This window comes from Chionomys nivalis, chromosome 14 (assembly GCF_950005125.1).
Source record: "Chionomys nivalis chromosome 14, mChiNiv1.1, whole genome shotgun sequence".
In the NCBI taxonomy this organism is placed as follows: domain Eukaryota; kingdom Metazoa; phylum Chordata; class Mammalia; order Rodentia; family Cricetidae; genus Chionomys; species Chionomys nivalis.
The window spans coordinates 45,270,609-45,296,783 of NC_080099.1; the positions used below are offsets into that span (position 1 = coordinate 45,270,609).

Sequence of the window (26,175 nt, forward strand, 5' to 3'; positions counted from 1 at the left end):
TGTTTGGAGAAATGCATTTCCGTTGACCTCACTAAAGTTCTGTCCTAGAAGATTAAAATCATATGAAGGCTAAAATCGGTATCCCGCACATAAGAAACTGTGACAATTTGAAGCGACAGAGAGTCGGCATATCGGGAATCAGTGTGGACATGTCAGTTGAACCCAAAAGTATCAGGCCAAACTAAAAAAATAAATGTCAGATGTAAAAAAAAAAATTAAAGTATGCAACACAGAAGGTATAAACAAGACCTTGGTGATGCTTGTGGCGGCGGTGGCGGCGGCAGCATTGAAGGCAGTGGCAGTGGCGGCAATGACAGAGCACGCCTTTAATTCTAGCACTTGGGAGGCAGAGGTAGGCGGATCTCTGTGAGTTCAACAGCCTGGTCTACAGAGTGAATTCCAGGATGGACAGGGCTGTTACACAGAAAAACGCTGTCTCGATAAACCAACAACGATAATAAACCCAGTAAAATTATTTTAAACTAAAATAATGTTGAATATTGCCAATAACTTGCAAATGTGAAATACCATGAATATAATTACAAAGTTTCTACATATAAAATATTTCTAAGTATAAATGGACTTACTTGAAAACCATGGTCAACATTTAAATCTTGCCCTTCACCAAAGGCCTCTGATCCTGGACGCGGTGGAAGACTGGGACTGAAGGCCATGAGGTCGGTCTTGGGTGGACCCTCTCCAGAGCACACCCTCTGCCTCCTCTGCTGTGAGTATGACCAGGTTCCCACCGCGCTGGAGCACACCAGCACGGGCTTCCGGGGAGCACAGGCTCCATCTGTGGGCATCGCTGAGCAGCGCAGCGCGGTGTACAGGAGCAGCGTGAGCACCAACAGGCTGGACACCGCGCAGATGGCGATGATCAGGTACACGTTGACATCCACCAGCGACGTCTCTGGGACTGAAGCACGCCCTGATGTTTGAGAAAAGGACTTTGGCGCCTGGCCGCTTTCCACTAGAGACACTAACACAGTTGCAGTGGCTGTCATTGCAGGTTCTCCATGGTCCTTCACCAGCACCAACAGAGTCTGTCGAGCCGCATCTACCTCATCCAGGGCACGCGTTGTGCTGATCTCTCCCGTGTACAGACCCACGCGAAACGGGCTGCGTATGCTCCCAGATGCCAACTGCAGCTCATAAGAAAGCCATGCATTGTAACCAGAGTCCGCATCCACTGCTCGCACCTTCGCCACTACGTGCCCTGAACCCACTGATCTAGGCACAAGCTCGCTCACTGACCCGCCGGCTCTTACAGCTCCGTGGGGCAACAGCGTGGGAGCATTGTCGTTTTCGTCCAGCACAAACACCTGCAGAGTCACATTGCTGCCCAGGGAAGGCACACCAGCATCCCGCGCGCTCACCTGGAACTGCAGCAGCTCCAGCTCCTCATGGTCCAGAGGCTGCAGGGCGAACACCTTGCCGCTCTCCGCGTGCACAGACACGAAGCTCGACAGCGAGCGCTCGCCCACCCGCCTCTCCACCAGCGAGTAGGACACCAGCGCGTTCTCCTGCGCATCTGCGTCCATGGCCGACACCGTGAAGATGTGCGCGCCAGGCGGGTTGTTCTCCTTCACGAACACCGTGTATTCGGGCTGCGCGAACGTGGGCGCGTTGTCGTTCACGTCAGCCACCTCCACGGACACGCTAGCTGTGGCCCACAGCGAGGGCGAGCCCCCATCCCGGGCTGTCACCACCACCTTATAGTCAGGTGTGGTCTCTCTGTCCAGGGCGCTGTCCAGCACGAGCGAATAGTAATTCTTGAAGGTGGACACCAACTTGAAGGGGACATGAGCGGTCAAGGAACAGGTCACCTGCCCGTTAGCTCCGGAGTCCAGGTCCGAAATGCTAATTAGAGCAATGACAGTACCCAGTGCAGCGTCCTCTCGAACAGGAAGCGATAAGGAAGTCAATGTGATCTTAGGCACATTGTCATTTTCATCCAAAACCTTCACTAGAACAGTGCAATGACCCGCCATCGGAGGGTGTCCTTTGTCCGTCGCGTCAACGCGGATTTTGTAGACACTGACTTGTTCAAAATCCAAGTTCCCGTGGATTATGATCTCTCCTGTATCTGTATCTATGCTAAACTGCTCAAGAACCATGGGCGGGACCAGCCTATTAAAAGAGTAAGAAATTGCTGAATTAGTTCCTTCGTCCCTGTCAGAAGCGTTCAGTCTAATAACCGTCGTTCCGTTGTGTGAGTTTTCCAATATTCTCACTTCATACTCAGACTGCTGGAAAGTAGGGGCGTTATCGTTCACATCCAGCACAGTGATCAGCAGCTGAACAGACCCTGTGAGCTCAGGTTTGCCTCCATCCGTGGCTGTCAGCAGGAGTTTATGCTCAGGAGAATCCTCTCTGTCCAAGGATTTTCTTAATACTAACTCAACCTGTTTGTTTTCTTCATTCTTTGAATTCACAATTAGTGTGAAGTAATCATTAGAGTCAAGTCTGTAGGTTAAAATTGAATTAGCACCAATATCTGTGTCAGATGCGCCCTCTAGCAGAAACCTAGAGTCTAACATTCTGGATTCTGAAATATGCAGCTTTTGTTCTTTTACCGGGAACACAGGCGGGTTGTCGTTAATGTCCCTCACCTCCACCTCCACGTGGAAAACCTGCAGCGGCCGGTCCACGATCACCTCCAGGTGGATGCTACACTCCGCGCTCCGCCCGCACAGCGCCTCCCGGTCGATCCGAGAATTCACAAACAAAATGCCATTCTGCAGATTTACCTCCAGAAGGTCCCCGCGGTCCTTGGACGCCACCCTGAACAGGCGGGGCACCAGCTCCGCCAGCTCCAGCCCCAGGTCCTGAGCGATGCGGCCCACGAAGGTTCCGTGTTTGGCCTCCTCGGGGACGGAGTAGTGGAGCTGGCCGCTCCCTGCCTCCCAGATTGTGAAGATTAAAAGCAAGAGCAGCAGCCGCCGGGAATCCGGACCTCCTCGCCAAGAAAACACCATGTCAGGTATTCGTTTTGTTCTTTTGAGAAAATCCGGTTTTAATATCAAGGTCTACTGTTGTTCGTTAGGAATTCTTTAATCCAGTTGAGCTGCAACTGCTGTTGTTCGGGTTTTAAGAGACATTCTGCTGCTGGAATGGCTTGGGTTCTTGGCTAGTCAGAACTTGATAGACAGCGACACCATGCGGCTCCAAAGGGTAATGATCCCAAAGGTCTAACCGAATGGGGCAATAGTTGGGTTCCCCCGTGACTAAATATATTCTTTTCATTTTTCATTCTTTAGTAGCAGATCCTTAGCATTACAAGTGAATGTACGTTTATCTTTTGCCTCCTTACAGAAATTTAGTTTCAGTGAGAGTTCTCTTCATAAGGAAAGAAAATTTATTCTCAATATTTTAAATGCTAGTTTAGCATTATGTTAACATTTTCTGCAATATATATTATGACCTAGGAATAACGCGGACATCACAGGTATAAACTGCCCTCCTCACATGTGTGTGAAAGAAATTTATTCACTGGTTTCTAATCAATTTAATATATTGTTATATATTAGCACATAATTCTAATTTTTCTTAAGTTCGTATGTGTTCCTGTGAATTCTTCTTAAATTTCTAATTGATTTATTCGGTGAACATAAAACTTCTTAAACTATTTTGCTTACTAAATCTTGGAAAATGAAAACATGCATTTTTAAACATTCATTCAATGTATGTGTAATGTCTCAAATAAGCCATTTACTACATTTCCTTTATAGATTTCTCAGCCATTATAAATCCTAACAGTTTTGAATTACTGGTCTTTGCTGGATTTGGATCTTTCTGCTGCTCAAAATATGAATATTTTCTAAAATTATGACTTTATCTGTTTCATAGTTCTTGCCCTGAATGTGATTTTTGCCTATTTCAATGTCTTTAGACTAGTTTATCTTTTAAAGCATGTTTAAATCTATAACGACAAAGCCAGGCATGAGTGGATGCTGTTCATCGCAGTACTAGGGAGGCAGAGTCAGGACGGGTGTTGTGAGTTCAAGGAATTCCAGAACAGCTAGGGCTACACAGTAAGACCCTGTCTCGAAAATTTCAAAATAAATTTCAATACTTACCCCCAAATCTAAACACTTGAACATTCCAATTTCTATACTTTATTGATTCTTCAACCTTTGTATTCCCAAACCATGTATCACTGGTTTTCTCTTGCATCCAATATTTAAGGTTTCCCTAGACTCTTCCCATTTTATATATCATAACTGTTGTATTTATACCACAACATCTGCTGAGATTTCTAGCATTTGATTTCTATTTGACAAGGACAAGGACCTCAGACTCATATCAAAGACATCATGGTCAATCCTCTTCATGTTGTCTCTGACCACTTTCCAAGCAATATTTTATAGGAAGGCCCCATCTCTTCCTAAATACCTTCTATCCAAGTTTTCTGCTACTTCATTTTTATCCCTGAAAATGCTACCACCCAAGTTTGCATCCGAAATCAGTTCTCCCAGAATTCACTGTGTTTCTTACATTGCATTCAATAAGATGCATGTTGGCCGGGCGGTGGTGGCGCACGCCTTTAATCCCAGCACTTGGGAGGCAGAGGCAGGCGGATCTCTGTGAGTTTGAGACCAGCCTGGTCTACAGAGCTAGTTCCAGGACAGGCTCCAAAACCACAGAGAAACCCTGTCTTGAAAAACCAAAAAAAAAAAAAAAAAAAAAAAAGATGCATGTTGGTTGGAATTCCTCTAGTGGCCTTTCACTGAATCTCTGATCATCTCCAAGAAATGTTGTTGTTTTCTAGATCCCTACCCTGCAGTCTGTGAAGTACCTACAAGAGATGCATTGCACTCAAGTTTTCTAGTGTGTTTTTTTTGTAAATGTAGTCCTAACTAAAGCATTTCATTTTTCTAAAATTAAGTAAAGCTAACATTTTACTTAAGTTCTTAAAAATCTGGATGTTTGGGTACACAATAAGCATGTAATCACGGGATATCTTAACTGCTTCTTAGCCCTTGGAATAAGAATACTTCATTAGCTTCAGATGATAAGTGTGCCGAAAATGCACAGACAAGATAGTAAATCAGAAAAGAGGGATAATGGAATTTTCTATGAAGCAATTACATTTACCCTTGTTTCGCTTTTTTTAAAAAATAAGGCTATCTCTATAAATACCATTAAAGATGTTAAGAAGAAAATAGACTCACAGAATCTCTTAGAACTTTTAACAAACAATAAATATATCCCATAGCCAGAAAAGAAGAACCTGAAAAAGTTTGTATCTCTCAAAAGTGAATTCACAACCAAAACTCATGGTAACTCATGAATATAGAGGTGGCTGTAAGAATGACTCCCATCAACATCTACTGCATCCAAAGATAAATGACTTTAATTTCTATTAAGTAGTCCGCTAAGGCTTTAAAATGGCATACACAGATAAAACAAATATTTAAAAAGCAATGAAACAACTACAAATTATCAGCACTAAAACTCTATAACAATCATAAGTGTTCCCCAATTATTCTATAATAGTTAAGCAGAAGCAGAATTTGGAATGCTCGTGGTAGCGTTCTATGGTAAATCCTACGGAAGCTGCTCATGAACTGAGCACCTTTGTTTTCACTTACACTGAAAACAAGAACAAGATGTTCTAAAATCATCTCATAGCATGTATTAGAATTTAGCCAACTTTGAAAGTTGACAGTCAGAGCTAACTACACAAATACTTGAAAATTTGAAAGCAACACGAGATTTTGTTTTGTTTTCAGACAGGATTTCTTTGTGTATCCCTGCCTGTCCTGGAACTCATTCTGTAGACCAGGCTGGCCTCAAACTCAGAGATCCGCCATTCTTTGCCTCCCAAGTGCTGGGATTCAAGGTATTTGTGCCACCACTGCCCAGCAAAAGGATTTTTTGGTTTGGTTTGATTTTTTGTTTGTTTGGATTTTTTAGAACATGAGTTTTATAACCAACACGGTTGTTCATGGATGCTCACAAGAGACACTTGAACTAGTAAATCGTGACAAATCTGAGTAATGAAATTAGATGCAGGTACTTTACGCGAGAAAGAAACAAAGGACGATGTATGACTTGCAAAAGAAGAACTGAAAAAATGCAGAAATAGTTTTGATTGTTATTTTTCTCAAACAGAAAGGCATATTGTATATGTACTAATAGTTTTAGAATATACAACAGAAACCAAAACCTCCCAGAATTCAGAGAGATAAATACTTTAGTGTAAGAGCTGAAGACTTTCACTGTATGCTAGAGTTGATTCTTCTGTTTTGAATGTGAATAAACTTCCTATACAAAGGAGTCAAATGAATCAATATTTGCAATTTTTAATATTACTTTAAAATATAGTCTATTTAAGACCAATTTTAAAGTAATATTAAAAATTGCAAACATGGCAAACACAATCCTACAAATAAGATAAAAAGAAAGTGCTTCACAAATATGATTGGAGAATATAAACCGTTGCAGTAAGAAATAGAAGTAATTCAACTTCTAGGGTAAAGAAATTACAGCAACAATGTTGAAATACATGCTGTGGCAGAATATGCACAAAACAGAACGAGCAATGGGTCAACATGTATTTAAATCACTTTACTATAGGATTTATAAAGATAGAATAGGATGGAACCTACTAAGAGTGTTTGCCTATCATGCTATGGGAACTGGCGCCTATGCTAAGAGGTGTGGGTAATGTGCACACCTAGATGTGCAAACACTTAATTTTGGAAATCTGCTCTTTAAAGACATTATTCATATTATAAAATTATTTATCAAAACTATAGATCAACATAAATTACCAACTTTATGAAAGAGAACCCCAAACTGGCCTGAAACTCCCTTTGTAAGTCAGACTAGACTCAAAATCAAGTATCTTCCTGCCTCAGTCTACCAGGTGCTGGAATTAATGAGGTGCCTCATGAAAAACAGATAAACATTTTTCTTCAAGCCTGAGGGAATAAATATTTAAGACTTACGTTGTCTGTAGAGCTGGGGCCCTGAGGTAGGCTGGGGCTGAAGGCCATGAGGTCGGTCTTGGGTGGACCCTCTCCAGAGCACACCCTCTGCCTCCTCTGCTGTGAGTATGACCAGGTGCCCACCGCGCTGGAGCACACCAGCACGGGCTTCCCCGGAGCACAGGCTCCATCTGTGGGCCTCGCTGAGCAGCACAGCGCAGTGTACAGCAGCAGCGTGAGCACCAACAGGCTGGACACGGCGCAGATGGCGATGATCAAGTACACGTTGACATTCACTAGCCCCTGATTCAGGCTGGAGGCTCCAACCGACACCTTAGCAGATACCTTCTGTGTTTGGCCACTGTCTACCAGAGAAAGCAACACCGTGGCAGTGGCGGTCAGAGAAGGTTCTCCGTGGTCTTTCACCAACACTAGCAAGCATTGTCGCAATGCATCTGTCTCCTCCAGGGCGCGAGTAGCGCTGATTTCGCCCGTATACAGGCCAACGCGGAAAGGACTACGAACTCCACCCGCAGCTGGCTGAAGCTCATAGGACAGCCACGCATTGTAGCCAGAGTCCGCATCTACCGCCCGAACTTTCGCCACAACTTGACCAGGCACTAAAGCGCGAGTAACCACCTCGTTCACTGTGCTAACAGCCCCATTTGTCAAAGGCCCCAGAAGCGCGGGCGCATTGTCGTTCTCGTCCAGCACAAACACCTGCAGAGTCACATTGCTGCCCAGGGAAGGCACACCAGCATCCCGCGCGCTCACCTGGAACTGCAGCAGCTCCAGCTCCTCATGGTCCAGAGGCTGCAGGGCGAACACCTTGCCGCTCTCCGCGTGCACAGACACGAAGCTCGACAGCGAGCGCTCGCCCACCCGCCTCTCCACCAGCGAGTAGGACACCAGCGCGTTCTCCTGCGCATCCGCGTCTGTGGCCGACACCGTGAAGATGTGCGCACCAGGCGGGTTGTTCTCCTTCACAAACACCGTGTATTCGGGCTGCGCGAACGTGGGCGCGTTGTCGTTCACGTCAGCCACCTCCACGGACACGCTAGCTGTGGCCCACAGCGAGGGCGAGCCCCCATCCCGGGCGGTCACCACCACCTTATAGTCAGGTGTGGTCTCGCGGTCCAGGGTGCTGTCCAGCACGAGCGAATAGTAATTCTTGAAGGTGGACACCAGCTTGAAGGGGACATGAGGAGTCAGAGAACAGGTCACCTGCCCGTTGGCACCATAATCACGGTCAGATACACTAATTAAGGTGACAACTCTTCCAGGTTGGCTGTCCTCAGATATAGGGAGCGACAAGGAACTGACAGTCAGCTGTGGAGCGTTGTCGTTAGCATCTATAACTTCCACAAGAACTGTACAGTGTCCAGGTAGTGGTGGGAAGCCTTTATCACGTGCCTCTAATGGAATCTTGTAAGCTTTACCTTCTTCGAAATCAATAACTCCTATAACTGTAATTTCTCCACTCACAGCATCCATGTGAAACTTGGATTTTATATCTGGGGAAATATCAGTAGAAAATGAGTACATAACGTCCCCGTTCACGCCTTCGTCTAAATCCGAAGCATTGACTTTGATTACCAACGTCCCGTTTGGAACGTTCTCGGGTAATTTCACGGTATAGCGAGATCTGTCAAAAACCGGAGCATTGTCATTGACGTCCAGCACTGTGATGAGTAACTGAACGGTGCCAGTCAGCTCGGGTTTGCCTCCGTCGGTGGCCGTGAGCAATAAGCGCATCTCTGCAGTTTCTTCTCTGTCTAATGGTTTCCGCAAAACAAGCCCGAGAAGTTTCACCTGTTCGTGGTCGGGTGGTACATCCAGAGAGAAATGTTCATTGGTGCTCAGTCTGTAAGTCAGCAGAGCATTGGAACCGACATCTGCATCTGACGCGCCCTCTAGTGGGAATCGCGAGTCAAGCAGTCTGGATTCCAGGATAAATAGAGTCTTTTGTGTGGTTGGGAACACTGGAGGATTGTCATTAATGTCCCTCACCTCCACCTCCACGTGGAAAACCTGCAGCGGCCGGTCCACGATCACCTCCAGGTGGATGCTACACTCCCCGCTCCTCCCGCACAGCGCCTCCCGGTCGATCCGAGAATTCACAAACAAAATGCCATTCTGCAGATTTACCTCCAAAAGGTCCCCGCGGTCCTTGGACGCCACCCTGAACAGGCGGGGCACCAGCTCTGCCAGCTCCAGCCCCAGGTCCTGAGCGATGCGGCCCACGAAGGTTCCGTGTTTGGCCTCCTCGGGGACGGAGTAGTGGAGCTGGCCGCTCCCTGCCTCCCAGGCTGCCAGAATTATCAGGAGCAGGAGTAATAGTCGGCTCTTCCTGTTGTATCCTCTCAGGTTTACCATTTCAAATTACTGACGTCTTATTGTCATTCACGACAATTGTATAAGATTTTAGAGATTTCTTTTTATTTCTTCATTCCAATCCCGCGATGCTGGCCATTGTTGAGCAACCGAAGAGTGAAGCCTAGTAGAGTCTTTCTAATGGAAAATGAATGACTTAGCGTCGTGACCATTTAGTGGTTAAGAGCGACATCATGTGGCCGAAGTAGTAAGTAGAATTTACAAAATTTAACGTTACAGTTATGCAATGGAAGGTATATTTTAAATTGAAATTTGTCTTCTGTGTTGTCAACATGTAGAGCAACATTTCTCATGAGTCTTCATGGAATTCTTGGATGAATAACAGCATTTAAATTTATTTCCTTTTGCCTGTAATCTTCTCCTCTTTGTTATTAGAAAGACTTTTGTCCCCAGGCAGTTTGACATATAGATCTCTTTAATTTAAGACAAATTTTTTTAAAAAAATCTTTTTAATGTCAAGAAGGAGAGTTGATAAACAACTTTCATATATCTCTATTGAATAAATATGGAAAGTTTGGGGATCTTTGGGACAAGATTTTGTATTAAAGTAACTTCTTACAGAACAATATTGTGAAATTCTCCTTACATGATTATATATTCCAGTATAGGAGCTCACAGTTCTTGTGTTCATTTACTCTTTCTACATCTTGTTTTCATGAGTACATGCCTGTTTTCAGTCTCCAACATCATGGTGGTTATTTCTTCATAATATATATCAGTTATATTAGCTAAATATTGCTTTCCACAATTTATTATTAATGTCTTTTAATGTTTTATCTTTTGGGGTTTGTTCCACAAATGCCATTTTCTTGAATGTTTCATCCAATGTTCCCAGATGCAAGTAAGAAAATTACATGTGTGTTCTAATGTTTCCCAGGTTTGATAATGAACCACATCAATTTTTAATGACCGGCATTCTGCTTAACTATTGTAAAAGCTTCTCATTACACTTCATTCATTCCTTAGTTAAACCTCATGATCAACTTTATGAACCTTTATTACCATTGCTTCAAATGTTTGGTACTTTTCAAATGATTTTAGAGATGAGTAAACAATTTTTCTAATAGTTACCCAAGAAAATCCTCTTTATAATACTTTTCCTGTTTTATCTCATATGAGAACCATACCCTTCCACCCAAGTGGATTGTTCCTGATTTCAGATTCAACTGGAATTTTGCTGTGCACCCATTTACTTAAAGTCATTTCCCCCCATAAAAATACTGGTTATTGCCAATATTCTCCCAAGGGAACTTCTCTATTTATAGCCACGAAACTCATCAATAAGCTGGAAATTCCCTTCAGCTAGTGAGATGGGTGGACAGTAATGTTCAGCCACGCTGTGATTTGCTTACCTTTCTTATGTCTCATAACATTCTGCTTTCTATGACTGTAACATCATATACAGTACATCTTTATTTTTATATGGAATTTTTGAAGGTTGGGCTTTGACTCGGTGATTTTTGGCAGATACTGGTCTATGAAGTCCTCCTATACTTTTATTAACGCTTTACTTGGTGGATATGGCCATAGATTTTTTTTCTACTTCTAAAACAGTGAGAGATGTTCAGGTTGCTAGATATAATTATCCATACAAATTCTCCTCCTCCTCCTCTTCTCTCTTGTTGTTGTTGATGTTATTCTTCTCCTTCTCCTTCTCCTCCTTCTCCTTCTCCTCCTTCTCCTTCTCCTTCTCCTTCTCCTTCTCCTTCTCCTTCTCCTTCTCCTTCTCCTTCTCCTTCTCCTTCTCCTTCTCCTTCTCCTTCTTCTTCTTCTTCTTCTTCTTCTTCTTCTTCTTCTTCTTCTTCTTCTTCCCCTCCCTCTTCCCTCCTCCTTCTCCTCCTTCTTCATTTTTCAAGACAGAGTTTCTCCATGTAGCCCTGGCAATCCTGAATCTTACTCTGTAAACCAGACTGGTCCCAAACTCAATGCTGAGATTAAAGGTGTGTGTCATCACCATCTGACACAAATTGTGCTATTTATTGATTAGTGTGTCCAGAAGTAAATTTGTTACTCTTAAGTAGATAGAAAAGGTAGAGAATTTTTCATCTTGTTACTATATAAAGTATGTGTTTAAAAATTAGTCTGCACTTCTTTTTGAAGAACAAAGAAAACTGGGTTAATTATTTATGCCATTTCAAGAATGAAAATATGAAGACAATAGAAGCACGAACTCCAACTTAGTCCTCTTACTGACACCGACCAGTTTTAGTGAAAGCAAATATGATATGGAGCTTAGGATGGTCTGTTTTCTAGGAAAAATACACAATACAAAAAATAAGGCTATCTCGGGGAGTCACTTCTGTGCCTTGAATGTCCTTTGAAATGAAAACCTTTTCTATTGCTGAAGTTTTAATTCAACAGTTAACATCGGAAAATAATAGTTCTCAAAGTACTACATGGCACTAAAATGTTAGTGGTATGTCAGAATAGTTCGATAATTCTGGCCTTCCCAGAATAACAAAACAAATAACTTTACACAAAATGAAAATAATATGGAAATCACACTAATCAAGCACCCACTCCTTGACAAACACTATTATAAGCACCTGAGACGTAACAAGTTATATATTTTTTTGGTTTTTCAGGACAGGGTTTCTCTGTGGCTTTGGAGCCTGTCCTGGAACTAGCTCTTGTAGACCAGGCTGGTCTCGAGCTCACAGAGATCCGCCTGCCTCTGCCTCCTGAGTCCTGGGATTAAAGGTATACACTACCACCAACCAGCGACAAGTTAGAAATTTTTTAAAAAAAAATTTCTGCATGACAGATTCTATTATTTATATTCTAAATTTTGTAGATTTGAAACAGAGAACTAAAAGGATAAACAGCCTGTGCAAGGCTTCAAAAATAAAATGCATAGATGGAATTTGGCAAGGGAAGATGTCCTGAAGACGCACAGCTGAGACACAGCTGCCTTTTTGTAGAGAACCAGTAAACAATGCAAATAATTACACAGAGAAACAAAGGGAATAAGCTTGTTCTCCATACAGAGACCCATTAAATGAATTCCAAAGATAAGAGAATTGCAACATCACAGAAGTGCGTTGGCCTTTATGTTTGTTTCTTTGTGGTTTTCCCTCCGGTAAATAGAACCTAGAGCCTTGTACCTGCTAGACAAGGGAGCAACTACTGAGCCCAACAATGGACTATTGACTTTATGTGAGTTTACTAGATTAAAGTCTGAGTTCCCTCCAACTACTGTTTCTATAGCATCTGGACCACTAATAAACTGGGTAATAATTACAGATGGAGCAAGTCTATTAATGACAATGAAATCTCCTTTACCAGAATCATGCAACCTAGTCATTGTCCTTTATTGCTAATGGTTCAAGAATAACTTTTAAAAAAAGAGCTCAAGTTCCTCTAGGAATAACAATGACTAGGGAAAGAATTCAGAAAATAGCATACTATGAGTGTTCATTCAAAAGAGGATAAAGTTTTATAGAGATCATTCACAGAGCGCTTGCCTGGCATGTCCTTGGTCTCATCAAACACACACACACACACACACACACAGAGAGAGAGAGAGAGAGAGAGAGAGAGAGAGAGAGAGAGAGAGAGCAAGAAAACAAAAAAGCAAATAGAAAAGAATGTGTGACCTAATTGTATTATGATTTCAATGTTCTATAAAATATTCAAAATAGTATTCCCAGTGTTAAAATACAAAAATGCAAACACCCTATGTATTTACTTAGAAAAATATTAACACTAACCAGAACAAAGTGGCAGAAAAGGACAAGTGTAACAACATTTTGAGTTTGCTTTTTAAAACTATGGAGTGCAGAATGTGCATAATAATGTTGAATTCCGTCTACATCTTAGATCAAAACAAATGAAGATTATAAGGAAAATAATAAAATGAAAGTACTTAGCCCGGTGAAATAAATAGAAATTTAAAGAGTGAGAAAATATGAAACTAAGTACAGAAAAACAATACAGAATTTAAATTGTAAAGACAATTATGAATTTTGGACTTACTCTTGAGCAATGCTCTTCATTTAAATCCGGATGCTCGCCCACTACCGGACAAGGAGGAAGACCCGGGCTAAAGGCCATGAGGTCGGTTTTGGGTGGTCCCTCTCCAGAGCACACCTTCTGTCTCCTCTGCTGTGAGTATGACCAGGTTCCCACCGCGCTGGAACACACCAGCACGGGCTTCCCAGACCCGCACACGCCCTCTGTGGGCGGCACTGAGCACCGAAGTGCAGTGTATATCATGAGAGTTAGAACTAGCAGGCTGGACACCGCGCAGATAGCAATGATCAAGTACACATTGACGTTCACTAAAGAAATTTCCCGGCCAGTGGAGCCTGACGCCCGCGAAGAGGCTTTTGGAGTTTGGCTGTTCTCAACCAGAGATACTAACACAGTGGCAGTGACCGTCTGCGCAGGCTCCCCATGGTCCTTCACCAGCACTAATAGGCGATGACGTGGTCCATCCGCCTCCTCCAGGGTACGTGTAGTACTTATCTCGCCTGTGTACAGACCAACCCGGAACAGGCTCCGCGTTCCACCCGTTAAAGGATGCAGTTCGTAAGACAGCCACGCATTGTAGCCAGAATCCGCATCTACCGCGCGCACCTTAGTGACAACTTGGCCGGGAACCACTGAGGGGGACACAAGCTCGCTCACTACACTACCGGATCCTTGCGACCAAGGTCCTAGCAGCGTGGGTGCGTTGTCATTCTCATCCAGCACAAACACCTGCAGAGTCACATTGCTGCCCAGGGAAGGCACACCAGCATCCCGCGCGCTCACCTGGAACTGCAGCAGCTCCAGCTCCTCATGGTCCAGAGGCTGCAGGGCGAACACCTTGCCGCTCTCCGCGTGCACAGACACGAAGCTCGACAGCGAGCGCTCGCCCACCCGCCTCTCCACCAGCGAGTAGGACACCAGCGCGTTCTCCTGCGCATCCGCGTCTGTGGCCGACACCGTGAAGATGTGCGTGCCAGGCGGGTTGTTCTCCTTCACGAACACTGTGTATTCGGACTGCGGAAATGCGGGCGCGTTGTCATTCACGTCAGCGACCTCTACAGACACGCTGGCTGTGGCCCACAGCGAGGGCGAGCCTCCGTCCTGGGCTGTCACCACCAATTTATAGTCAGGTGTGGTCTCTCTGTCCAGGGCGCTGTCCAGCACGAGCGAATAGTAATTCTTGAAGGTGGACACCAACTTGAAGGGGACATGAGCGGTCAAGGAACAGGTCACCTGCCCGTTAGCTCCGGAGTCCAGGTCCGAAACGCTAATTAGAGCAATGACAGTACCCAGTGCAGCGTCCTCTCGAACAGGCAGCGATAAGGAAGTCAATGTGATCTGAGGCACATTGTCATTTTCATCCAAAACCTTCACTAGAACAGTGCAATGACCCGCCATCGGAGGGTGTCCTTTGTCCGTCGCGTCAACGCGGATTTTGTAGACACTGACTTGTTCAAAATCCAAGTTCCCGTGGATTATGATCTCTCCTGTATCTGTATCTATGCTAAACTGCTCAAGAACCATGGGCGAGACCAGTTTATTAAAAGAGTAGGAAATTGCTGAATTAGTTCCTTCGTCCCTGTCAGAAGCGTTCAGTCTAATAACCGTCGTTCCGTTGTGTGAGTTTTCCAATATTCTCACTTCATACTCAGACTGCTGGAAAGTAGGGGCGTTATCGTTCACATCCAGCACAGTGACCAGCAGCTGAACAGAGCCTGTGAGCTCAGGTTTGCCTCCATCTGTGGCTGTTAGCAGCAGCTTATGCTCAGGAGCATCCTCTCTGTCCAAGGATTTTTTCAACGATAGTCCAATTTGTTTGTTACCATCACTGTTTGTTTTCACATCTAGCCCAAAGTATTCGCTGGGACTGAGTTTATAGATTAAGATAGAATTTGATCCAACATCAGCATCTGATGCGCCCTCTAGTGGAAACAAAGAATCTGGCAGCCTGGATTCATAAATTAAAATTCTTTGCTCCTTTACAGAGAAGACAGGAGGGTTATCATTAATATCCTTCACCTCCACCTCCACGTGGAAAACCTGCAGCGGCCGGTCCACGATCACCTCCAGGTGGATGCTACACTCCGCGCTCCGCCCGCACAACGCCTCCCGGTCGATCCGAGAATTCACAAACAAAATGCCATTCTGCAGATTTACCTCCAGAAGGTCCCCGCGATCCTTGGACGTCACCCTGAACAGGCGGGGCACCAGCTCCGCCAGCTCTAGACCCAGGTCCTGAGCGATGCGGCCCACGAAGGTTCCGTGTTTGGCTTCCTCCGGGACGGAGTAGTGGAGCTGGCCGCTCCCTGCCTCCCAGGCTGCCAGGAGCAGAAGTGACAGCAGCAGACACCGTGTTCTCAGCCTGCCTTCAGTGGTAAAATCCATGTCAGATGCTTCTTGCTTTATTTCCATTAGAAGATTTTTTTCAGTGCATAAAATTCTGTGTGATCCAACGTCTATCGATTCAGTTCTTCTGCATTCGCCATCATTCAGCAGTCATGGAAAATGAAGGGCTTTGTGTGCTGGCTAGATGTAACTTCGTGGTAGACAGCGACACCATGCGGCTCCACAGGGTAAGACACGAGTTCGTATATCCTCACTTACCTTGATAGCAAATCCTCCAGGTGTTTATAATATTCAGGGCCAATTCTTTTCGTATTGTTTTTCTTTTTTTTTCTCTTTTTTTTGTAATTTAGAATGAGAATGGCCTTTACTTATTCGCGGAGAAGCAACATTTTTAGCATTTTAAACGTTTTAGCATTTTGTCATGTCTAAATTTTTAAATCTTAAAAGATTGCTAATGTTTATTATTACTTTGTTCCTCGTATCACACATGCTTATGGGTCCTTGTTGTGATAATTGAGCATGGTTTTAATGCATAGTGTGTGAAAGATTTTAAATTTATATGTGTTCTCAATGAAGATCAGGTTCACCCTAAACTGTAAAGCCCAGGATGTTCTCAAACTCAAAATGTTCGCATCTCAGAATTGAGAGCAGGGACACAGGAACGTGCCAGTGAACCTGTCGCTATGGCATTTCTCCATCGATGCTCAGTTTATACTGATAACTTCCCATCCGTGCATCTCACCACATTCATTTCTGTCGAAAATTGTTCCTGTTGTGTTTTGTTGCTCCCGTTTGCTATTCCGAAAGGCTCCATCTTTTCCTTTAAATCTCAACTTCATCCTATACTCTTTCCCTTCAGATGGTCTCATCTTCTCCCATATTCTTGTGATACCTTTCCGCATCTGCATCTCCCCTTATATGTTTCTGTCAATTCCATTTATATATGCTGACTCTTAGAAAACAATTTGTTTAACACAAAAGCATTGCTAGCAATTATTAGAAAATTAGTAGATTCATGTCTTGAAAATTAACATTTTGTTTTAATGACATAAACATTCTCTGTATCACCTATAGTAATTTTGATTTTTATTTTTCTGCCTCCTTATTGATCTTATTCAAAGTCAGCCCACAGATTCTCTATCTTTCACATATACCATGTTTATTATTATGACTATAAATTTCATTAAATTACTAAAACTAGAAATTTAATATTAGAATTACTTCTAGGAGACTTACAGCTTAATCATAAGCCAACTTTTCATTTTAATCATAACATTTTTTGTTTCTCAAAAATTTCTCCTTGTTAATAAATACTTTTTATTATTTTGTAAGGTATGTATTTTATAAAGCATCTTCAGTAGGTAGTTAGTTTCTGGACATAGGTTGCTGATGATAAATGCATAAGCCAAACAATTATTTTCAATTGTTCTTCAGTATGAATCATATTTTGTAGAGCATACAGAATATTTGCAATTGCCTCCTAAAAGTAGCCTTACTTTAAACTTGGTTGTTCTTGGCTGAGGATTGAATTCAAGGTCTTGAGTTAGTTCTACCACGGTGCAGAACGCCAGCCCAATGCGGGCTTTTAATAATTTCATCTCTTCCTGTAAAAATATTATCTTCATAATTAAAGTCAGTCAAATATAAACTTTACCATTATTTCATTCTTAATTCGCCAACTGGAGATGGTTGAACTTCTTTTTAAACCTAAGCAAGTCAACAGTAAGACTTCCAAATGAAGCACGGTATCCCACCTTTTTCCACTATTCTGACATACATTAAGCCTCACAATGATAATACAAAGCTCTTCCTTTTGTGAGATGCTATCTTCAAATAATTAACCCAGATATATTAGATATTTCCCCAACACTTTCCTTTATGGTAATTTGTGCCAACAAAAACATCATTTGCTAAGCAATAACAAACAAAGCATTTTTTTTTACTTAGAATAATATAAGCCTCACATTAAATATATATTGAGCTAGTCTTTTTGGCAAAGCTTTTCCATAGTAACCAATATATATATATATATATATACTAGTCTAAGTAAGGTCTACTTCCTACAGGAAACATCAAGAGGCAAAAATTAGCAAACATTAAACATCATATTTACTTTTCAAAATCTTCTAAAAATTAGTTGTACAATTCAACTGGAATTGTTGTAATAAGCTTATTGTTTCCAGGTTTAAAAAATGATTAAACATTGCTAAAATCCTTTATGTAAAATAAAATTATATGGAAAGAAAAAATGCTGATCTTTTGCTGACAAATAGCTTACAGATTCTCATTTTATTTATTGAAATAGTTTATTCCAATTGAGAGAGAAGATTAAATGAGAAGATGATTAGTCGATCTCTTTATAAGCAAATAGCTCCCTCCACCATATGGAAAATTTTATAGAAATTATACAAAGCAGTAAGTTTATCTTTCAAAACTTAATTAACCTGATTTTTAACAGTTGATAGTTATTTGCAATTAACCAATAGTGTAGCAAAAGCTATTCTCAATTCTAAGACCTCCCTAAAGTTGTTCACTGTATTATAAATATCCAAAGAGAAAGATAGAAGGGGTAACTATGGAAGGAAACACACTTGGAATTAGATAGAAGGGGTAACTAGGGAAGGAAACGCACTTGGAATTAGATTGAATGGGTAGCTATGGAAGGAAATGCATATGTGAATTTTAAACATCGGCAATGCCAGAAAAGGGAACCTAACATTTCCTACATTAGGTATGCAATGGTTATTACCTGTTGAACTGACATGTTTGCTCAAAACAGAAAAAAGAGGAGCAAGAGAATTTTTATTTTTCAATGGCAAGAACTCTTACCTATGTTTGTAAACAATAAACCGAAGAGAAGAGTTTTTATAATAGTAATTTTATGTTACTTCCTAATTTGAAAGTGCAAAGCAACAAACACTATGCTTTCTGACCAAATGCATGGGGATTTTTCAGAGCAGAGGGATTCACAAGGACTTCTCAACACAAATAACTTTTTATTGATATTTATTGAGCTCTACATTTTTCTCTGCTCCCCTCCCTGCTTTTCCCCTCTCCCATCAATCCTCCCCCAAGGTCCCCATGTTCCCAATTTACTCAGGAGATCTTGTCTTCTTCTACTTTCTACTTCCCATGTAGATTAGATCTATGTAAGTCTCTCTTAATGTCCGTATTGTTGTCTAAGTTCTCTGGGATTGTGGTTTGTAGGTTGGCTTTCTTTAAAAACCATCTATGAGTGAGTACATGTGATAATTGTCTTTCTGTCAACAGAAATAATTTAAGGTGAAACTGTACCCAAACTTTCTGAACAACTACATCATTGTTCCTCCAAATTCCAATGCTAACCTTTAGGGGGAAATGAATTATTCTCTATTAATATGATGTTCTGTTATGGGAATCGAAAGGAAATTTTAACTGCAATCCTTTCTGTTTCAAGAATTTTAAGCAATAGCTATATATATCCAAGTGAAAACACTACTAAAATGAAAATTTTAACAATAAAGTTTTTAGTTATGAAACCATAGGTGTGATAATCTATTTAGGCAAAGATTAAATTAATTGTTTACTACAGAAATATGACTGAAAAAAGAAATTAAACTTTTATATAAAAATAAAATAGTTACAATTCAACAGAAAGAAAAAAGTATAGTTGATGGGCTGTTGTAAAAAATATTGATATGTAGTCATAAAATAATTTATAAAGAATAAATAATTTAACTTATGTTTTCTGGCTCACACCTTTAATCTCAGCTCTAGGGAGGTAGAGGCAAGATAGATATCTGTGAGTTTGAGTTCAATTGATTTACATAAATAGTCCCAAGCCAACAGGGGCTACATGTATGACCCTGTCTCAAAACTGAGAGAAAGAAGCACTTAAAAGCATGTCTTACACTCTGTTCTATGATATGCCCTAGATTGCATGTGAGTATGCTTAAATGACAAGAAATTATGAAAACATTTTACAAGCAGAGTGCAGTCTCTCATACCTGTAAACCACCACTAGGGAGCCTAGGACAGGAGGGTTCAGAGTTTGAGGGCAGCCGAGGAATCATGATATCAACGCTGGCCTGGCTTACATAGCTCAGTCTCAAAAAAATAAAGAGCAGAAGAAAAAGGGAAGGAAGAAAGGAAAGAAAAAAGGAAGGAAGGAAGACAAACATGGCTTAACAAAAAGAATCCTTGCTATGCAAACATAATGACCCCCATTGAAATCCCAAGAAGCCATGAGTCACATATGGTCCTAACTAGCCCCAGCACATGCAGGGGTGATCACAGGGATTGCTGGAGGTCGCTCTCTGCTAGCCTAACTCCAGGCTCAGTGACAGACTGCATCTCAAGGTAATAATGCAAGCAGGCCACACATCCACACACACATACATACACTTCATACCCACAAAAGACTTGAAAATATTTTAGGTTAAGATAGAAGGTTGCTGCATCAACTAATAAAACCTCTTACGGAATAACAGTGACTGCAATCCACTCAGTGTAAAGATATGTCCAAAGATATCACTTCAAATATTTTATGTGTGAATGTTTTGCCTGCATATATGTATGTGCACCATGTGCCCATGGAAGTCAGAGGGTGTGGCTCCCTGGAACTGAAGTTTCAAATGGTTATGAGCTATCCTGTAGGTAGATGGAATTGAACTCATGTCACACCCAGTACTCATAACCACTGAATCAATGGGGTTAAGCCTGGGATCGCTCCAGGCCCCCAAAATATAGCTTTTTTAAAAAAAGCATTGTACTTTAAAGAACAGGAAACAGCACAGCTAAAAGTAGACTATCAATTTGTTAGGTTAATTGTGTGTGTAACATTTAATTCTTAAAAGCTAAAATCATCACTCTGAAAGCCTTCAGGTATCCAATACAAAAGCGTTAAAGGGAAAAAATATACAGTTTGATTAAGAAACTCACATTCTCTGTAGAGCTTGGGCCCTGCGGTAGGCTGGGGCTGAAGGCCATGAGGTCGGTCTTGGGCGGACCCTCTCCAGAGCACACCCTCTGCCTCCTCTGCTGTGAGTATGACCAGGTGCCCACCGCGCTGGAGCACACCAGTACGGGCTTCCCCGGCCCACACACGCCTTCCGTGGGCGCCGCCGAACATCGCAGCGCGGTGTACAGCAGCAGCGAGAGCACCAACAGGCTGGACACCGCGCAGATGGCGATGATCAGATACACATTGACATCCATCAGCTTGGAGTCTGAGCCAGAGGTTCCAGCCAGAACCCTAGATGAGACCTTCGGTGTCTGGCTATTCTCCACTAGAGACACCAAGAAGGTGGCTGTGGCGGTCAGTGCTGGCTCGCCGTGGTCCTTCACCAGCACAAACAAGCGCTGACGCGGCATGTCCGATTCATCCAGAACACGTGTTGTGCTGATTTCACCAGTGTATAACCCCATGCGGAACGGGCTGCGCGCAGCGCCTGCCGCCGGCTGTAACTCATAGGACAACCACGCATTGTAGCCAGAGTCCGCGTCCACTGCACGCACCTTTGCAACTACGTGGCCTGAACTCACCGATCGGGACAACAATTCAATGGTCCCTCCGCCACCCTGAGGCCCCAGCAGCGTGGGCGCATTGTCATTCTCATCCAGCACAAACACCTGCAGAGTCACATTGCTGCCCAGGGAAGGCACACCAGCATCCCGCGCGCTCACCTGGAACTGCAGCAGCTCCAGCTCCTCATGGTCCAGAGGCTGCAGAGCGAACACCTTGCCGCTCTCCGCGTGCACAGACACGAAGCTCGACAGCGAGCGCTCGCCCACCCGCCTCTCCACCAGCGAGTAGGACACCAGCGCGTTCTCCTGCGCATCTGCGTCTGTGGCCGACACCGTAAAGATGTGTGCGCCAGGGGGGTTGTTCTCTTTCACGAACACCGTGTATTCGGGCTGCGCGAACGTGGGCGCGTTGTCGTTCACGTCAGCCACCTCCACGGACACGCTGGCTGTGGCCCACAGCGAGGGCGATCCCCCATCCCGGGCGGTCACCACCACCTTATAGTCAGATGTGGTCTCGCGGTCCAGGGCGCTGTCCAGCACGAGCGAATAGTAATTCTTGAAGGTGGACATCAGCTTGAAGGGGGCATGCGGGATAACAGAGCAGGTCACCTGGCCATTAGCGCCTGAGTCGCGATCAGACACACTAATCAGGGCAATAACAGTCCCCAACTGAGCATCCTCTTTGATAGGCAAAAACAGCGATGTTATGGCCATCTCGGGCACATTATCATTTACATCCACTAGTTTCACTATAACTTTACAGTGTCCTGCTAGTGGGAATGTACTTCTGTCCACGGCGTCAATATTAATTTCATATAATTTGCGGTCTTCGTAATCCAGCTCCCCCTTAACTTTTATTTCTCCGCTGGTAGAATCTATTGTAAATTTAGATTTTACATCATCAAGAACAAGATTACTGAAGAAATACAGTATTTCACTATTAATTCCCTTATCCGCATCTGAAGCGTTAAGTTTAACTACTAATGTCTCGTTTGGTGTATTTTCCAACAATCTAACGTTATAAATAGCTTTATCAAACTTCGGAGCGTTATCATTTGCATCCAGTACATCAATCAGTAACTGTACAGTACCTGTTAGTTCAGGTTTCCCTCCATCAGTTGCAATCAATAACAAACGATGCTCTTGAGCTTCTTCTCTGTCTAAAGGCTTCTTCAAAACTAGCTCTAAGACGTTTGTTTCTTCTTCGTTTCTTTTAAGATCCAAGTCAAAATATTCATTAGGGTTTACCTTATAGCTCAAGGCTGCATTGACTCCTATATCCATGTCAGATGCGCCCTCTACCGGAAACCGCGAGTCTGGCATTCTTGACTCTAAAATAAGTAATCTTTGTTCTGGTCGGGAGAATCTAGGCGGGTTGTCGTTAATGTCCCTCACCTCCACCTCCACGTGGAAAACCTGCAGCGGCCGGTCCACGATCACCTCCAGGTGGATGCTACACTCCGCGCTCCGCCCGCACAGCGCCTCCCGGTCGATCCGAGAATTCACAAACAAAATGCCATTCTGCAGATTTACCTCCAGAAGGTCCCCGCGGTCCTTGGACGTCACCCTGAACAGGCGGGGCACCAGCTCTGCCAGCTCCAGCCCCAGGTCCTGAGCGATGCGGCCCACGAAGGTTCCGTGTTTGGCCTCCTCGGGGATGGAGTAGTGGAGCTGGCCGCTCCCTGCCTCCCAGGCTGCGAGGAGCACAAAGGAGATGAGCAGGCGCCGGAATCCCGGACTTCCTTGCTGGGAATATAGCATCGCAGTCTTGTTCCACTTCTCCAGTCTTTATTGCAGCACCAAGAAAATCCTTTGAAAACTTAATTCCAATTTAATATCTTCGCTTTTGTCTGTGTGTGAGCTTCTGTAGCAGAGTCTAAAATGGAAGGCCCTTTTCCTAAGTAAAACGTATTCTCCGTTTCCTTTTGACGTTGGAAGAGAAGAAAATATCGTGGTGTCTAGCGACATCATGTGGCTAAAAGCGTAAGTATTTTATTTTGGTCTGTTTTATTCACTTACCTTTTATTAGTGAAATATTTCTCAGTACTACTCAATTTCAATAACATGTTTTCTATGTCTCCGTATAGCCCTCTTCTCTATTTAAATATCACTTTATTAACCAGGGTTTCTACATTAATTGCATTACTTCCCAATCCCCAGATTTTCTTCTGATGGTCTTCCAATTGGACTTAACTTTATAAAGACAACCTAAAGCAAAACATGAACATGATTATACCACTGCATATCGATATATCTTCAGTAAAGACACCCAAAATAATTTGTGTTACCTATTTTGTTATAGAGGAGTTTATACTCAAATTGATCAAAAAATCTTTTAATAGTTATTTTTTTCAATAGTTGCTGAGTAGTGTTGTTTTCGTATTCGTCTACCACCTATTTTTTTAAATTTTTCTGTATCCCCTTAATGGACTTATACTACCTCAGTATTAATTGAAGAGAATATTCTAAATTTCAATGTTTAATACTGGTGATTTATTGATGCTATCTTCTAAAATAATTAAGATATGATGATACTTGTATAGTTAGTATAATATGATACTAACTTGGGTTCCTTTTTAAAAATCTATCCAAATTAATGAGCATTTAGCCCTTTAATTTTTTCAGCACCTACCAATTTTTATGCTAATTTTTACTCTAATGAGGAGACTTTACTTGTCCAGATATCATACAACTTTAGTAAGCAACTTCACAGCATTTTCAAGATACAGCATCCAAGTAGCAACTATTCGAGTTGCTATTAATATGTAAATTGTATAATCACCTATCTTAAATCTATTGAACAAATAGAATCCTAATATTGATTGAGAAGTAGTGTGCCACAAAATTATTTAGGATTCAGTAAAGGCAATGGTATAGTCAATGGAGAAAGGGCATTGCTAATATGGAGAAGAATTTACATTTTATACAGATGTGTGGAAAACAGAAGCCTTTTAACATTTGACTCATCTTTGCAGCTGTTGGAATCAAGTCCGTATTTGTCATTTTGTAGTTGATTCTTAATTTGAGGATTTCTTTCTCAGTTATACTACATTCTAAATCCCACAGAAGACATGAAGGAAAGAACCTTTAAATCTTCTAAGTCATTCTTTCAGTAAGTTATTAAAGAATACTTTCTTGGCTGGTCCAACTCACTGATCCTTTTCCTGGATATTTTGGTGGTAGCTGAGAGTGTTAGCGCAATCCTTCACCCTCGAACTCTATGATTCACTTTACTCTGTGTTGCCCGACAAAGTATAATAAAAGTAATGATAGGAGATACACAGCTCAAATGTTCATAACACTCATCATTACAGATAGCACAGGAGTGAAAAATAAACTAATATTTATTTCAGTTCAATCTTTCTCAATAATGACAGGCATATTTCCTAATTGCACATCAAGCAAATAGTTTAATAGGTTATCCTTCTCTGAAAAATACTATCATTCAGAACAACTGCAACTTTCCATGTACAATCTAGAATTCAATTCAATATTATCGGACCTAATAAGAAGGTTATGAGAAGAAAAACATGGGGTGACAGATGATTCAATGACCTGAGAGGTCACGAATAACCATAATTATTGTGTTAATTAAATTCACAAAGGTAACAAATTTTTTTTAAAAACCTCTAATTTTTAAAAAAGGAAAACAAGGCTTTAAAACTGAAAAGGCACTGATGGAAGTGAAGAATTCAGTTGATGATGTGGGTGGTAGCCCAGACTAATAAGAAAATAGTAAGGCATGTGGTCCACACCTTTAACCCCAACACTCCAGAGACAGAGGAGGCAGATCTCAGAGTCTGAGGCCAGCCTGGTATACAGAGCAAGTTTCAGGGCTACACAGAAAAACTCTGCCTCAAAAAAATCAAAGAAGAAGAAGAGGAGAAGAAAAAATGACTAAGTAAGGGAAAAGTTGCAATAACATACATAAGAATCATGCAGCGAAGAGCATCAGTGACTTAAAAGCACAAATTCAATGCAAAATGAAGTATATGGAGAAAAGATTTAACATACATATGCTGTGATTCCCAGGAGAATAATGCAAGGTAGAAGCTATATTTGAAGGTATACTAATAAATATTAATTTTAAATTGATAAAGTATCAACTCACAGATACAAAATGTTGTGATAACTTCAAAGAAGATTTTAAAAGTAAATCAAAGCTGATCAGGTAATGTAAGGTTATTGACAATTTCAAAACAAAGAAAGAATTTTAAAAAGAGCTAAAAAAGAGGAAAGATCACACTCTATCAATAATAAATTCAGTTTTCATTTTCTTAAGAAAGAACTATAAAAAAGTTATCTTGAAAGTTATGGGAAAATAACTGCCAACTCAGCATTAAATACCTAGCAAAACTATTTCTCAAAGGTGGAATTGAAATACTATATATGAACATGCAAAACATGGGGATTTCTTCATTATCAAACCATAGGAAAGGAAATATCAAGAACTTTTTTTTTTTTTTGGTTTTTCGAGACAGGGTTTCTCTGTGGTTTTGGAGCCTGTCCTGGAACTAGCTCTTGTAGACCAGGCTGGTCTCGAACTCACAGAGATCCGCCTGCCTCTGCCTCCCAGGTGCTGGGATTAAAGGCGTGCGCCACCACCGCCCGGCTTCAAGAACTTTTTCGGAAGAAATATAACTTTTAAGAAGAAACACGAGCATAAATGGACATTAACGGTACAAAAGTGATCATTGTATGTCTAGGATCTGTATCCAATTCAAAAGCATGAAGTGGGAGCAGATGAACCGTATGATTTCCCAAGGCCCACTCAAAGTTACTGTACATTACAAGTATTGGTTTATGCTTTAACAAGTCCATAGTGAGCATTATAATCTCTAGGAAACCAAAGAGAAAACTAAAAGAAAATATGAGTTTAAGACACACATTAGAGCTACAGACATCAGTAGGAAGGGGTTGTATGAGGTCCCAGACCCTTCTTTCCCTAAAAAAGGACACTCTGCCAAGACTACACCACCTTGTGCCAATCAAGAGAAACCTAAAAATGAAGCAAGACACT

General features: G+C 42.1%; 3 protein-coding genes across 7 annotated transcripts in view; all 3 read right to left on the reverse strand.

Annotated features, from left to right (window-relative positions):
- LOC130886608 (protocadherin alpha-C2) overlaps positions 1–26,175 on the reverse strand; it is a 208,282-nt gene that overhangs the window by 156,528 nt on the left and 25,579 nt on the right. The window contains exon 1 of one of the 5 annotated variants that reach the window (XM_057788577.1): positions 20,571–22,999. The exons of 3 other annotated variants lie outside the window; for them this stretch is intronic. In XM_057788577.1, the coding sequence (XP_057644560.1) occupies positions 20,571–22,916 (2,346 nt within the window). In that variant the 5' untranslated portion in view covers positions 22,917–22,999. Of the gene's footprint in view, positions 1–6,959; positions 9,392–20,570; positions 23,000–26,175 lie in introns of those variants that run through there. One more of the 5 variants, XM_057788576.1, reaches the window with a different exon arrangement.
- Positions 540–2,981, reverse strand: LOC130886968 (protocadherin alpha-8-like). The gene has a single exon (XM_057789244.1). It carries the CDS (start codon positions 2,979–2,981, stop codon positions 540–542), a length of 2,442 nt encoding a protein of 813 aa, XP_057645227.1.
- Positions 13,349–15,741, reverse strand: LOC130886969 (protocadherin alpha-6-like). The gene is given in 2 exon segments (XM_057789245.1): positions 13,349–13,423; positions 13,425–15,741. Coding segments are annotated over 2 exon segments (2,367 nt in total). The 5' UTR covers positions 15,717–15,741.